A 15,630-nucleotide genomic window follows, 5' to 3' on the forward strand; every position below is an offset into this window, starting at 1 on the left:
AATCCATATTAAAACCAAGACACAAAATTATAAAAAATCATGTTTTAAGCTTAATTTTTAAAAACTTCAGTTTGATCAAGCATGACTAAAACATTGTTATAGTTACTTGGAAATCATTCTAACATGTTAACAAACATGTATATTCATATTATATATATCTTATTTATCTTTAAAATGCGGGGATATTACGTTAGTTATTTTAATTATAAAATGCAATAACTCTAAGTTTTGAAAAAATAATTTTTTTATGATTTTTCTTTTCAAATTGTAAACTACACATAATTTAAATATATTTTATAAAAACAGATATGACTTCATTTGTTGTTGTTGAAAAATAAGTTCATTTATTAATTTGGTCAAATAATTGAAATATGATATAGTTAGTAGGGCTAATTTGAATTCAGCTTCTTGAAAGCTTATTCGGTTAAATACTTAAATAAGCTTTCAAATGAGTTTATGGGATTTTCTTTAGAATCACAAATGTATTTATGAGCTCGTTCTATATTTGTTTTTTTAGGAATTTTTTTATACTTTATTTTTTTATATATTAAATTTATGTTAGAATTCAGTTGACTGGAGCCCCACCTCAAAAATAAATATAAATAAACAAATGTGACGTAAATCCTAACTTCTTCTTCTTCTTTTTTTTTTTTATTTATTTTTTTTTTTTTTTGTAAAAGTTCAATTTAATTAAATATTTATTTTTTTAATTTTAAAAAATTGGGTAAAACTAAATTCTTTTGTTTTATCAATAATTTATTTTTTATTTTCTTTAAGCACTCAAAAATATTTTTCAAGCTCATCTAACTCTAATTTCTTAATCTTGATTTGTCCATTATGATATCATATTATATGAGCATTAAATTACTAATTTTATAAAATAAATTTTATAATCATTTACTTGAATTTTTATTAAATTTAAATATAGAAAAATATTTTAATAATTAAGAACCTAAAAAAACCGAAAATCAACCAGGTTTATAATGTTTTTGATACACTTAATTATTATAGTTTATATTTTTATTTGTTATAAATTATACCATTCATTTATTAAATAATAAAATATGTTTAATTTTATTTATACATAACAATGATAATATTTTATAAGTTAAAGTTACTATTTATGAATTTTTTTTAGAACACTGAGTTATGTTTTGATGATGGAATGCGATTAATTATCGCGGATACACTTCATCATTTAACTTGATGTGGAACTTGGGCAAAATTCAGAGAATATATCAATTTATAGACTTATTTACATTTATAAGTGTAATCAAACTAGACCTTAGCTATATGTAGAGGTCGGCATGACTTTCTCTATCCCTCTTCCAACAAACATCCACTAAAGGTCAAAAGAGAGAAGAGAGAGATTAAATGAAACAAAATATTTCTCAAATTTCTTGTTCAATTTTCTCTTGTCATTCGTTCATATGAGCAAATCCCCTTTTCTTTCCATTTCTCTCTCATCCTATTGAGAAATTAATGATATTTTAATCAACATGGGTGCTCTGCATTTCCTTTGATTCATCTTTAGACTTTTCTTCTTCTTCTAAACAAGTTAATTGTTATATTTCATATTTTCATTCATTCTTCTTCTTTATACATATAAAATTCTCTCTCAAGAAAAAAAAAACAGAGGAGAGAAAAAATGGGAGAAGATTCCTCCCATGGCAAAAAACTAGGTTGTGGTCTTCTCGGCGCCATGTTTGGTCGCCGTCATATCGGTCTTAAAACATCCGTTAAAACGCAGACCGCAACCGCCCACATTGCCCGTACATTAAGTGCTCCCACCTCCAAACGTCGCCGCGATTCCGACGACCTGACGTCATTTTCCGACGATACAAAGGATAACAAGCAATTGGATCGGATTATTCCACGGCCAACTCATAAAACAGCCCCTTCGTCGCCGAAACAGAAGGTGAAAAACCGTCAGAATTCGCCGGCGCCGGTCCCGGTGAAGTCGAATGTGCTTGGATCTGTACAAGGTTATTCGGGTAGCGGAAAAAAGGTGCCGGAAGGGACGATTGGAATCTCCGGCGAGCTTGAGAGTATGTTGGCTGATCATCGGAAAGGTAATGGCGTCGGAAAACTAATTAGAGCCTCGTCGGGAAATGTTATGTTGTTGGGTAATTTAGGAAATCTCCGGCAACCGGCTGCCGGGAATAGTGCTGGCGGTGGTGATGTATATTCAGGTAAAATAATAATTAATTATTTAGAAATGTTAAAAAGTTGGTAAAGTATTTAGTAAATAAATATTTTTATTATTTAGGAAATACTTTTTAGTTTTGAGTTTGTTTTTATGATTCACAAATTTGAATTAGAAACTTAAAGAAAAGAAAATTGTTTTCAAATAATTTGTTAATAGTTTTTTTATTCAAATCCATACATGTACCTTATGAGCTTGTTTGAACTTGTGATTTTTGTTAGGTTTTGAATAAAATCTTTATTTTATTTAATTTTTTAAATTATTTTTACAAGTTTAATGACTATTCTACCTTACAAATAAATGAGATAGAAAGTTGAAAGAGTATATTTTAATGATATTTTGATATTTGAATGAATAAATAGAATGATGAAATAGATGAAAAGTGAGAAAAAATATTAGGTTTTAGATAATAATAAAAAAAAAATATCTAAAAAACCTAATATCAAACCAGCTCAATTGTTTTAAATCGATTCAATTATATTTGTAATCTTCTTAGAAATTTATTAATTTAACTTAAGCTTTTGAATTAGGTTATCTTATTATTTATTTATATAGATAAATAGTTAAATATTATCAAAATCTATAACCAAATACTTTGTTACTTTTGACTAATCAATCCTTTTTCTTCTCTTAGTTTTTTTTATTGTAATTATTTGAATGTGAAATCTTGGAATTCCATTAATTTAAAAACATTAGTTTTTGTGTTTTATTAAGTAGTAACAAGTTTCACAAATTTTTTTTTAAAATTCAGGTACAACTAATAATACTCCTTTAAAGACCCAAAACGAGAAATACCCGAATGCAATCCCAGGAAATGTGGTAACAACAAAAAATAACGATAAAGAGGAGAAATTACAAAAACCGACAAGAGGTGGTGTTTCATTTTGTCGAGCATTGTCTACTAGAGCAGACCCGGAACACTTAAAGATACTTGGGAATGAGGATTACAAGAACGGGAGATTCGCAGAGGCTTTGGCTTTATACGATGCAGCAATTTCTATTGATCCGACAAAGGCGTCTTATAGGAGTAATAAAAGCGCTGCGCTAACGGCTATGGGAAGTCTTCTTGAGGCTGTGTTTGAGTGTCGAGAGGCCATTCGTATTGAACCTTCATATCAAAGAGCTCATAATCGTTTGTCAACTCTCTATCTAAGGTAAGTTAATTCTCATTTAACCAATTTAAAAAAAAAAACTTTATTTGATTGTTCAAATGAAAAAAAATAACACTACAATAGTTAAATAACTAGTTATATCTCTAACTTTTTTATGCAATATATAAATCTTAAAACAAAAAATAACACCAAATAGTCCTAATCCCAAAAAGATAACACCAGCATATAATTTTTGGTCACATTCTATAAATATTGAGTTTCATTAAGTGTGTCATATATAATTATTTGGAAATGAAAATATCCAACCACTTGGGTAAGAAATCAAAATATAAAGAAGGTGGGTTTAGTCCATTTTTTGAATAAACTTGTATTGGGATCAAAATTTTACATCAAATTCCAGATAATCTGAGTTTAAGTAATTACTCGATATCTAATAAATATAATATAGACTCATTATTGGGTCAATTCAGACTTAGATCTCTTCTATTGTTAAAATTATACTAAATGAATTTTTGTCTCAATAATTTCAAACGTAATTAATTAACTTATTATTTACGTGTCATTTATAAACAAATAAATAAAAGATTAATGTTACTAATTTAACTACCGAATTTCAACTAATCGAGAATTTTGACTATCGAATTTCATAGAATCATTATCTCGGAATTTCGATAGTTAAATTAGTGACATTGATTTTTTATTTATTTATTTATTTATAAATGTCAATATAAAACTATTAAGCCAAAATCTCGTATGATATAATTTTAACGAAGTCTAAAATTGTGAAATTTGAAAATATATGTCCAAAATCCCAAATTAGCTCATAAGAAATCCCAAATATTCTTACAATATAATGAAAATATCATGTTAGAAATCAAAATATACAGAAAAGTGAGTTGTTGTCAATTTCTTGAATAAATTTTTGTTCTTTCTTATTATGTAAATATATTGATTCAATTTCTTATACATAATAATATATTCAATAATTCAACTTTTACATCTTTCTTAAACTTATTTTAACTTTGACATATTTTTTAAACTTATTTTAACATAATTAATTAAATAAAATTAAGTATAAAAATCATATAAATTACTATATAACATTGTTGTTAAAATATAACATTATATATTCATTAGAGAAATAAGTTTGTCAACAAAGTTATAACGAAAACAAGATTACGAATTTTAGTGGCCCAAAAAATGTGAATGAGAAAGAAATGGTCATATTCATGTTGTTTGAGAGATTTTTGTTATAAACATTACCATATTCGGGAATGTCCCGAATATTTTTCTCGCTTTCGGTTCGCATTTTCTTCATTCATTATTTGAATAGGATCATAATGGTAAGATTTCAGGTTAGGAGAAGTAGAGAAGACAATATATCACTATAAACACGCCGGCGGCGATTCCGATCCAGACGTATTTCAAAAAGCCAAAAAGCTTCAATCTCATCTCAACAAATGCACAGAAGCAAAGAAACACAGAGATTGGAACACTCTCTTAAAAGAATCCATTCTCGCCATATCTTCCGGCGCCGATTCAGCTCAACAGGTTCAAATTCCAGATCTACTTCTTAATTCTCTATGTTTTCTTCTACTAACACCAATTCCGTTTCATACAGATCTTCGCACTACAAGCGGAAGCATTGTTAAAGCTTCACAAACACGATGAAGCAGATAAAGCAATGCTTAATGCACCAGATTTCACCATAGATGATTGTACGAAATTCTTCGGTCCTATCGCTTATGCAAACCTGTTAATCATTCGTGCACAGATTGATTTAACCGCTGGCAGGTTCTCTTATTATATAAATGATTTTGAAAACTTATTTGAAATTGGAATTGATATTCTGTTGTATTTAGATTTGATGATGCTGTTGCGATTGCTATGAGAGCATTGAAACTCGATTCGATGAATAAGGAGGTTAGTGTTGTGGTGAATAAGACGAAGTCGGTGGCTATGGCTAGATCCAGAGGGAATGAGTTGTTTCGAGATCAGAGATATTCAGATGCTTGTGATGCTTATGGAGAAGGACTTGATCATGATCGTTATAACTCGGTTTTGCTTTGTAATCGGGGGATTTGTCGATTGAAGTTAGGGCAGATTGAAAAGGCGATTGATGATTTCACTGCTGCTTTAAACTTACGCCCTTCTTACAGGAAAGCTAGATTAAGAAGAGCTGAATGCAATTCCAAGGTACACTCTACTCTATTTTATTCTTGCACATATATAAAACAAGATAAATAATTTATGCATAAGGTCAAGAATTGAATGAGAAATAAAAAAGAAAATCATGTTTAAAAATATCATAATAAATTGAAAAAAAATAAAAAGTTATGTTCAGGAAAATGACCATGAGAAAAATCTGTCTTGAACATGGCTATGTTTAGAAATTTTTTTCTCTAAACATGTTCGGAACATTTTTATTTCGGGACATTTTTGTTGACATTTTCTCGAATATGCCCATTTTTCTGAACATTTTCTGACATGACCATTTTTTTTAATTTATTAGTTTTTTGTATGAATTTTTTATTTCTCTCCGACTATGTTACGAAGTTGGTTTTCGTTACTAATTTTATTGTCTCTGTCACTACTCATGAAACAAAGTATGAAATCTTATATGACAAATAATTATTTTAGAAAATGATTTTTGCATTCTCATTTTAGTTTCTAAATTATTTTGTTTGTTTGTAAAGCCCATTTAATTCATAAATCATCTCTAATATTATCACATATATTTAGATGATTTACATTGATAGGTTTAAATATTTGGTCTAAACTGAATTACGGACGAAATTAAATTTTATTTTTAATTTTTGAATTAAATTTTAAACCAAATCGAATTCAAATGATTTTTTATTTGATTTTCGAGTTAAATTTCAATTCGAAAACCGAATTCATTTTTAACTATATATATTATATAATTTTTACATGTAATTAAATAATTATATATAATATATTATATAATATATTAAAAAATCGAATTTGAACCAGAAATTAAATTTGTTAGAATTTTTCGAATTTGGTTCGGTTTTTAATTTGACTAAAAAAAATCAAATTTTAAGAACTCGAATCGAGAAACTTAAATAACTCAAAAACCGATAAACACCTGGATGGAAGTTCAAAAATAATAATAATTTTAATATAGAAAGATGACATGATTATCTAATTCTCTATTTTTTCAATCTAATTTACTATCCATTAAATATTCACCTTATTTTTTTTCTTTAACTACACTCTAATTTTTTTTCAAGCTCATTTTAACTCTAATTTGTAAATTTGTCCCTAAATATATTACTTTTAAAATTTTAGTATAAAATAAATATGATAGAATATTTAGAAAGACATTTTTGTTTTATCTAGAATAAGAATAGGATAACTTACAATATATTATAATAAGTAATAAATTGATTTAAAAAAAATGTGATTGAATAATAAAATCAAATTTAAAAAATATGCAAATAAAGATGGGTGATGGTCTATCAATGACACTATTATATTAGGTTTTGAGATACTATTATTCTTAATGAGAATCTTTTTATTAAAGTAGGGAGTCTTATTATTATTAAGGGTCATGTTAATTTTCTCAAAAAATAAATCTTAATTTTCTTTTAAAGAAAATGGAAGTTAACTTTTAAAAAAATAGGAATTTAAGTCACTTTCTAAATTGAAGCTGCAAAAGAAGTGTATGAAAATTGATGAAACAAAAACTAGTTTTTAATTCAAGTTCATTAAGGATAGTTGATTTTAAATATTAAACTTTCTATAGCATAGTTGATTTTAAATATCTATACTAAGTTTTAATTATTTATCTAAATTGATAATTAAAATATTATTATATTTATATTTGTAGTTGGAAAAATGGGAAGCATGTTTGCAAGACTATAGAATAATGTCCAAAGAAACACCAGATGACTTGGAAATATCAAGTGGTTTGAAGGAGGTAGAGCGACAAGCTCAACAAGCCAAAGAAAAAGACGACAACTCAACTCTAAACGATGCCACACTAGTAGTTGATGATGGTACTATTGTTCTTTCGGTTACAGATAAAGATCAATTCAGAGAATACGTCTTACAAGGTACGTATTTATTCATCCTTTAAACCGATGAGATTCAACAACAAACACTAACAATCATACTTGCACACGATTTAGGCACATCGGTAGTACTATTTTGTAACAAGGGTCAAAACGTCAAAGAAACATTACAATTTATGGATCAACTAAGCAGAAAATATCAAAGGGTCAATTTTTATAAGGTAACTATATAAGTTTTTTAATCTCATAAATATTTTTGGTTGAAGTTACTAAAATTAAGCGTGAAATTTTTTAGGTCGAGATGGAAGAAATCCCGTCGTTGGAGAAATCAGAGGGTATTAAGTCGTTGCCAACAGTAAAGATATACAAAAACGGTTCGAGGACTAAAGATATTTCCACCCACAACCTTGATTTGCTTGACAGCTCAATCAAATTTCATGTTACATGAAATCAAATTATTAATTTGCACATTTCAATCCCCTCAACCCTTAAATGATATTGTGTCTAGATGTGGTTTGGTAAGGACAAGGTTTGTATATTATTATCAATCTCAAAATTGAAAGATTGAAGTAAATATCAATCTTGAGGTCAAATCTTATTTTCAAATATTCTTTTAGTTTCTCATATCAAATTGTGGACCATCATTATCATTGTGATCCATCCTACATCAAAAGTATGAGTTTTTATAATTTTTTTTTTTTTTTTGCTAAAGTGAGAAAAAATAAATGTATTTAAAAAATATATATGATAGCAAAAATTGTCCTTATCACAATCATACAAATTGATAAATGATAATAATAATAAATGGCACATTTTAAATTGAAAAACTTTCAATGACACTTTTAATATCAAATACTAACAGTGACAAAATATCATGAAGAAATGTTGCTTAAGGTAGGCATAACTTATTTTCCAAAAAAAATATTATTAGAGGATTATTATTACAAGTTAAGAACTTATACCAAAGGAATTATGTAATAGTATCAAATTTTGATTTAATAAAATGTTAAGTGAAATATGAGATTTTGGAATTATTAAGTCACTAAATCATCTAAAATCGAGAATTTTATTTAAAATAATAATTAATTGCGTTCAAATAGTAAGAGTTCACTTTAAAATAATATTAATTTAATATAATATTATGAAATTAATTTAAAAAACAATAATAAACAAATAACACAATAATATTTTATTATTAAATTAATTATATGAATTTATTTATTTGAATAATTTTATTTTTTGAATTTGTAAATATAAATTAAGTTTATTTATGTAATATCATATAATTGAAATCTAAAAAATATAATTAGTTTAAGAATATCTAAAATAGACTAGTTAGTCTATTTTAAAAATACAATTTCAAACCATTTACTTCAAATATGTTTTAAAAATATTTAAATAGAGTAGTAAATTTGAAATTTTAAATAGTTTGTATGATATAGCTTACTTAAAAGAAACCTCACCAAAAATATGGTAAGAGTCGGTTGAATAGAAAAAAAAGGTCAAAGGTTCAATTTTATATGAAAACGCTTTGTGTTTAAGCGGGGACCATGACTGTGAGGTGACCATGACGGTGAGGTGTCATGCTAATTCTTTTTTAATTAAAAAAAACTTATTTAAAAAAAATTATAATACTCCCTCTAATAGAATCATGAAATAGTATCCAATTTCGATTTTTAATAATGGAACAATATTGAGCAAAGAATATTTCATACATCTTGAATAAGTAAAACCTATTATTTTGTGAATCATCAAAATCTTAACTGGCATAGTGGTGATTGTGGGTGACAATTATAACTATAAATATTATTAAATAAATATATGCTTAGGAGGAATTAAGATATCAAATCATGGTTATCACGAACAAATTATATATATAATTAATGTTTCTAGAGAAGTATGGACAAATATAAAAATTAACAAAATAAAATTAATGTTAAGTTAGTCTTCACACCCATGACTTTAATTTCTTTAAAGGGTTCTATATTTGATTAATAGGTAGGGTAAGTGATTAAGTTTGTATTTTTTTATACCAAAAACTAAAAATTCCTATGACATTTAAACCACAATTCAGTTTAATAGGACTTTGGACTCATGATAAAGCATAGGGTGGTAAAAAAAATCGAAAAATCGATAACCCAACCGAATCGATAGCTTACCAGTTTATTGGTTAACCGGTTCTAACGGTTCCGCTTAACCGTAAAAAATGGTTCGGTTTTCGGTTAAATTAATTTTTTAGCAGTTTAACCGATAAACCGGTAATAATTTAATCATATATTTATATTAGTTATTTTTTTTAAATATTAAATATATTATAAATAATATTTAATCATATATATTAGTTATTTTTAAAATTTAAATTATAATTTCTATAGAATTGTTTTAAAAAAAATCTAATTTATATGACTATTAGTATAAAAATGGAGACATTTGAAATATATTATATTGTTACGTACACTAATATATTATATTATAATAGTATTATAATATATTATAACATAATAGATAAAAATAGAGAATATCATAAAAGTATGGCACAAACATGAATTTTGAAAAAAAAAAAATCATTTAATAAATTTAATACTTAATTTAAAAAATTAAATTATCGGTTAACTGATTTAACCGGTTAACCGATCGGTACTGACCAAAACCAGTAAAATCAGAACCAGTAAAACTAAAACTAGTAAAACCAAAACCAGTAAAACCGATACTAATATTGGCCGATTAATCGGTTGGTAAAATAAGAGGTAAATCCAGACTTAACTGGAACTGTTTAACCGGCCGACCAGTTGAACACCCCTATTAAAGAAGGGGCGTGAGTTTTCTCATATATTACAAATATTATCAATATGTATTTTTTAATCTTTTATATTTATTAATTACAAATTATTTGATTTTTTAAGTGATATTTTAACATTTAAACTATCACATTGTATACTATACTATTAATATTTTCTACATCGTTATACTTTTTTAACAAACAAAATAAATATTATCATTTAAACATAATTATTTAAATGAAAAATAAAGACCAATAAAATATATATTTTTAGAGAAAAAGAATACTACTAAACTAGCCCAAATATAAATATATTCTTTTGATCCAGCTTATTCATTCTTTAGAGTTTAATTTTTCGTTAACTGTTATGTTGAGTTTAATAGTACAAAGTTTATTCACATCACTATTATTTAATGTGTTGGATACATATGCTTAATTATTCAATTTATTTACAAAAACAAACATCTTATTCATCATTATCAATTGGGTTTGATTCCCGAGCCCCTACATAGTCGCCTCAATTAATGTTTCCCAACACGTACCAATGATTCCCGGTATAACCCAATGTTACCACTAGTGCTCCAAAGAAGACTCAAAATACTAGTAACACCCTTACAATATAAAAGATGATGAGAGATGTCTCCAGCTCCCTTAGACACAAACGATATCGACTAACAAAGATAAATCTTGTACACATATATTTATCATTAGTTAAAATCTCAGAGATCTTAGTGGAAACTCTAAACTCATATAATTTCTCCCAACAAAACATAATCAAACAACTATATCGAAAAGATAATAACAATGTCCCACATTGAATATTCATATCTCTCAATTGCATATCATTATCGTTCGAACAAAAACACCCATTTATTAACCATTAAGGATAACAACATATTGTGAGAAGTACTTTCTTCAAACGATAACTTCCTCTACCGAGCAAAACTTTGAGGACGAGGATCTCATGTTGTTTTCATTAGCACCACTTTGAATTTATTCAAAATGAAATTATTGTATACCCCACAAGCAATCATGATTTATTCATGCCAAATCAACTAGAACATATCACCACAAACACAAATACTCATTTCGAAATAATCTCAATGCGAGATAAATAGTATTATTTCAAAGAAAAATAACTTTATAATGGTATTAAACCATTATAACTATGAAAAAGTGGTAGGATAATTCATTCAACCTCTTACATTGCCGAAGAAATTACATCTTTACCCTCGTTTACCCGAACCCTATCATCAGATTCACAAGAGTTTCGTAACGTGGAGAGCTCGTAAGGAGGAGTATCCTTCGACAACCATTGCTCCACCGTGAATAACTGCTGCTCGCAGCCCTTGTGTGGCCCGGTAGAGGTTACATGAACATATTTTGAATACCATCCATGGTGATGACCCGACCCGTCAGATGTTAAGTTCATGGCACAGATAGGATTCTCAAGACAATTACCTCTTCCACTAAATATGTCAAGATTGCTTCTTTCGAAGTAATTGAAATGTGTACCCATTAACCCGCCCCATTTCTTGATATTGTTTATTTGAATCCTACTTTCCTTTTTGTCGTAGAGAGTAACGCTGATTTTTGAATCGGTTCCCCCTTTTAGAATGGACCCGGTTTTCACATATAGAGTATATACGCAATCATCCTGAATGATTGATCCATCAGAGTTAGAGCGTCATGCTTATAACACGAAAATTAAATAAGATGTAAATAATCTAAACTTACAGATTTAGCTATTGCGGTTGTAACAGCAGAAACAAATAAGAGGAAGAAGATGAAGAATTGATCATATGATGATATTGCCATTCTTGATCTTGACATTTTCCTTCTCTTATGTTCTCTCTTCTATCTTGTTATCTTGTACTCAAATGTATGTATGATTGGTTTTATTCTATATAACGTGCTTTACTATTTTTTTATTATTATTAAAAGAACAGGTTGGATCAGTCTTGTTTGGAATAACCGATTAATCTGGCTAATGTTTTGATTTTGCTACAAGTGGTTACTTTCTCTAATTTTAGATAACTAATCTATTAAATCTAATCTGGCTAATGTTTTGATTTTTGTTACAAGTGGTTACTTTCTCTAATTTTAGATAACTAATCTATTAAATATCACTCAAATTATTTGTTAAAATGTGAAAATATTCTATTTTGTTTTATTTAATATACCTAAATAAAGTAACAACAGGTTAATGCTTGCTTTGTTTGAGATCAAATTAATTTTTGTGATGAATTCTTGTTGATGATACCGATAATGAATTTTGTTGTTTAATAACTAGTGTTAATAGGTTTATTCGTGGCGTGTTAACTCGTGCTCAAATTTGTGTGTCATGTTGTGTTGACTAGAACTGGTCATCATGTCATCTCAATCGTATCATGTCGGATCGAGACATGTTCCATACGTGTCATGACGTGCCTTAACTCACTCAATATATTATGACCCACATGTTAATTCATGTCTTGTTATATCTCGTGTTTACAAGTTCAATCGTGTTAACTCGTGTCAAATCCATTTGACTTATTGAGTTCATTCATGCTTATATTATTATTTTTATTATTATTATTTCATTAATACCTACATTGTTATGAGCGTAATCATTGAGAATTTGATTTGTCGTCCTCATGACCTCATGTATGAAACAACCGTTGAGAATCTTTAGCTTAAGGAACGCATCGTCATTCAACACATGAAAATCGTCCAACAAATCATAAGATTCTTTCAAATCCTTCTCCACTTCAAAACAAAAATATGCACACTCTAATCTATTAAATCACTCAAATTATTTGTTAAAATGTGAAAATATTCTAATTTTGTTTTATTTAATATACCTAAATAAAGTAATGACAGATTAATTCTTTGTTTGAGATCAAATTAATTTTTGTGATGAATTTCTGTTGATGATACCGATGATGAATTTTGTTGTTTAATAACTAGTGTCATAGGTTTATTTGTGGCGTGTTAACTCGTGCTCAAATTTGTGCGTCATTGTATTGACTAGAACTGGTCATCATGTCATCTCAATCGTATCATGCCGGATCGAGGCATGTTTCATACGTGTCATGACGTGCCTTAACCCACTCAATATATTATGACCCACATGTTAATTCATGTCTTGTTATCTCGTGTTTACAAGTTCAATCGTGTTAACTCGTGTTCAAATCCATTTGACTTATAAAGTTCATTCATGCTTATATTATTATTATTATTATTATTTCATTAATACCTACATTGTTATGAGCATAATCATTGAGAATTTGATTTGTCGTCCTCATGACCTCATGTATGAAACAACCGTTGAGAATCATTAGCTTAAGGAACGCATCGTCATTCAACACATGAAAATCGTCCAGCAAATCATAAGATTCTTTCAAATCCTTCTCCACTTCAAAACAAAAATATGCACACGCTGTTAGATAGTAGAACAAAAGTAAAAAAAAAATCAAATGAAGATTCTAGAAGAGTGTTTATACATCTAGACAAGGATTTAATGTGGCTTTATTGATTTTTAAGTAAATGAAGAAGAGCATGTTCCTTAATTATGATCCTCCATGGATTTGAAATGTTCTTATCCATGTAAAGTCAGAAAGAGACGAATTGAGGCTGTAGGCCTTTTTATTGATGTCAATATAGCAGTTTGACTTGGGCAAATCTTAAAACAAATTAATAATTTATAAGTATTTAAGAGTATATAAATAGCTGTGTAGAATTTTCTGTAAATAATTTATTAAAAAAATTGTAACCACCGGAAACAGTCTCCCCTTGGTCCATAACTAAGCACGCGCCGTGGACGCGTGGCAATACAGGGAACACGTCGCAGAGTGCCTCAATGTTCGATGCATTTCAACTTTAATTTGCGTGTCTAACATCTTTTAAAATAAAACATTTAGTTTTTTTAAAAGATTTTGATAATACCTTGAGCTGTAGACATTAATTATGTAAAAAGAATTAATTCTTTGTTCAAATTCTAATACGCTGGGGACTTAATAACAATTTAACTAGAAACCAATTTAAATTAATTAAACATAACTAATTTAAAAGATTATTTATTTGAAAATCAGAGTCGTCAAATGATTTTATGAAAATCAATAAAATGATACGTGTATAAACGTATTTATACCAGAATTTCAAAAAGAGGTTCGTGTTCCGATTACGCTCGAAAAAGGACTTTCGCGCTATGTCCTCCGTGCCCGTCAAAAGACGGCATATTTTTATTTTTAAAAATACTCTAGTTATTTAAATTTTCTTTATAACATTTATTTTTTTCAATTAGCAGTCCAAGGGTCCTTAACAATGATAGACTTAGCTTGCATAAATAATTGTACAAAATTATTTAGAAATGCGTACATGCGATTGCGATGATATATATCTGAGTAAAAACCCTAAAAAATATCAAAAAAAAGTGTTAGAATTTAAAAATAAATTCAAAACAGGACCTTAGCCAAAACATTGATTTAGGAAGTATCCCGGAAATATTAAAATGTCATTTTCTGACCTTTTGGATTATTTGAAAATAAATTCGGGTTCCAAAATTACAAAAAATAATTTTGAATTTTGAAAAGTAGAACCAAACAGACCCGAGTCCTAGGGTTTGGGTCCAGTTTAGCCGATCTAGGCTCGGTCGGGCTTGGTCAAAACTAGGGTGGTCCGAACTAGGGATCAGGCGCACGGGTCAAGTGACCAGAGGGCTTGGTCCTAGGTTCGAGAGGCTCGGTCCTGGACTCAGTCTACTCGGTCCTAAACTTGGAAGGCTCGGTCTCGGGTCAAGTCTGTCGGTCCCGGTCCTCGGTCCTAGGTCTAGGGTTAAGGTTAAGTTTATCGGTCCTAGGCTAAGAGAAGACTCAGTTCTAGGGTTATAAACATCGATCATAGGCTAAGAGAGGGCTCAGTCCTAGACCAAAGTGGGTGATCGGTCCTAGGTTAGAAACATCGGTCTTAAAACTTGGTCCTAAGTTAGAAACTCGATTGGGTTCCTCGGTCTTGGGTTCGAAAAATCGGTCATAGGTTAAGGGGAGGACTTAGTCCTCAGTTGAGAAACTCGGTCGGGTTCCTCGGTCCTAAGTTAAAACCATCGGTCGTGGGGCTCGGTCCTTCCTCAAGAACACCGGTCATGATCCTCAATCGTAGCTGAAGAACACCGGTCCTAGTCCTCGGTCGGAGGCTAAGTTTTCTCGGTCCTAGGTTTTAACCTAGGCTTGTTTTCTCGGTCACAGCTGAAGAACAGGATCGATGATTATTGGTCCTAGGCTAAAGCCTTATGACTAAGGTGTTATTGTTTTCGTTAAAATTTCAGAAGTCCATCATTTTTTATTCAGATCATGGAATCATGATGTGTAAGCTACAATTAGTTCATATGATCATGAAGAACAAAATTCCTAACATAAATCAAGATTTCTAGATCTTTACAAAGATCAATCTTAAAACACTATTTCTATGTCAAATTTTGGGAATTTTCAAATTAAGTCATTTCAAGATCTGATTTTT

General features: G+C 28.7%; 2 protein-coding genes across 2 annotated transcripts; one reads left to right on the top strand and one right to left on the bottom strand.

Moving 5' to 3' along the window:
- Positions 1 to 1,477: 1,477 nt before the first annotated feature.
- Positions 1,478 to 7,850, top strand: LOC124924226 (TPR repeat-containing thioredoxin TTL4-like). The gene is made up of 8 exons (XM_047464290.1): positions 1,478 to 2,228; positions 2,958 to 3,360; positions 4,674 to 4,869; positions 4,940 to 5,112; positions 5,181 to 5,514; positions 7,172 to 7,397; positions 7,473 to 7,576; positions 7,651 to 7,850. Exons 1-8 carry the CDS (start codon positions 1,649 to 1,651, stop codon positions 7,801 to 7,803), a joined length of 2,169 nt encoding a protein of 722 aa, XP_047320246.1. The 5' UTR covers positions 1,478 to 1,648; the 3' UTR covers positions 7,804 to 7,850.
- A 3,485-nt stretch (positions 7,851 to 11,335) lies between these two features.
- On the bottom strand, positions 11,336 to 11,952 carry LOC124924227 (PLAT domain-containing protein 3-like). Its single transcript, XM_047464291.1, has 2 exons — positions 11,872 to 11,952; positions 11,336 to 11,791 (listed from the first exon to the last, which is right to left on the bottom strand). Exons 1-2 carry the CDS (start codon positions 11,950 to 11,952, stop codon positions 11,336 to 11,338), a joined length of 537 nt encoding a protein of 178 aa, XP_047320247.1.
- Positions 11,953 to 15,630: the final 3,678 nt, after the last annotated feature.

Source organism: Impatiens glandulifera, chromosome 2 (genome assembly GCF_907164915.1).
Source record: "Impatiens glandulifera chromosome 2, dImpGla2.1, whole genome shotgun sequence".
NCBI lineage: Eukaryota > Viridiplantae > Streptophyta > Magnoliopsida > Ericales > Balsaminaceae > Impatiens > Impatiens glandulifera.

Bases quoted from the DNA above. Each gene is read 5' to 3' on its own strand.
- LOC124924226 (XM_047464290.1), top strand. From the start codon at position 1,649: ATGGGAGAAGATTCCTCCCATGGCAAAAAACTAGGTTGTGGTCTTCTC. The intron at 5,113-5,180 runs GTTCTCTTATTA...TGTTGTATTTAG, and splicing joins ATTGATTTAACCGCTGGCAG to ATTTGATGATGCTGTTGCGA. The intron at 7,577-7,650 runs GTAACTATATAA...GAAATTTTTTAG, and splicing joins AAAGGGTCAATTTTTATAAG to GTCGAGATGGAAGAAATCCC.
- LOC124924227 (XM_047464291.1), bottom strand. From the start codon at position 11,952: ATGGCAATATCATCATATGATCAATTCTTCATCTTCTTCCTCTTATTT. The intron at 11,792-11,871 runs GTAAGTTTAGAT...TCAATCATTCAG, and splicing joins CAACCGCAATAGCTAAATCT to GATGATTGCGTATATACTCT.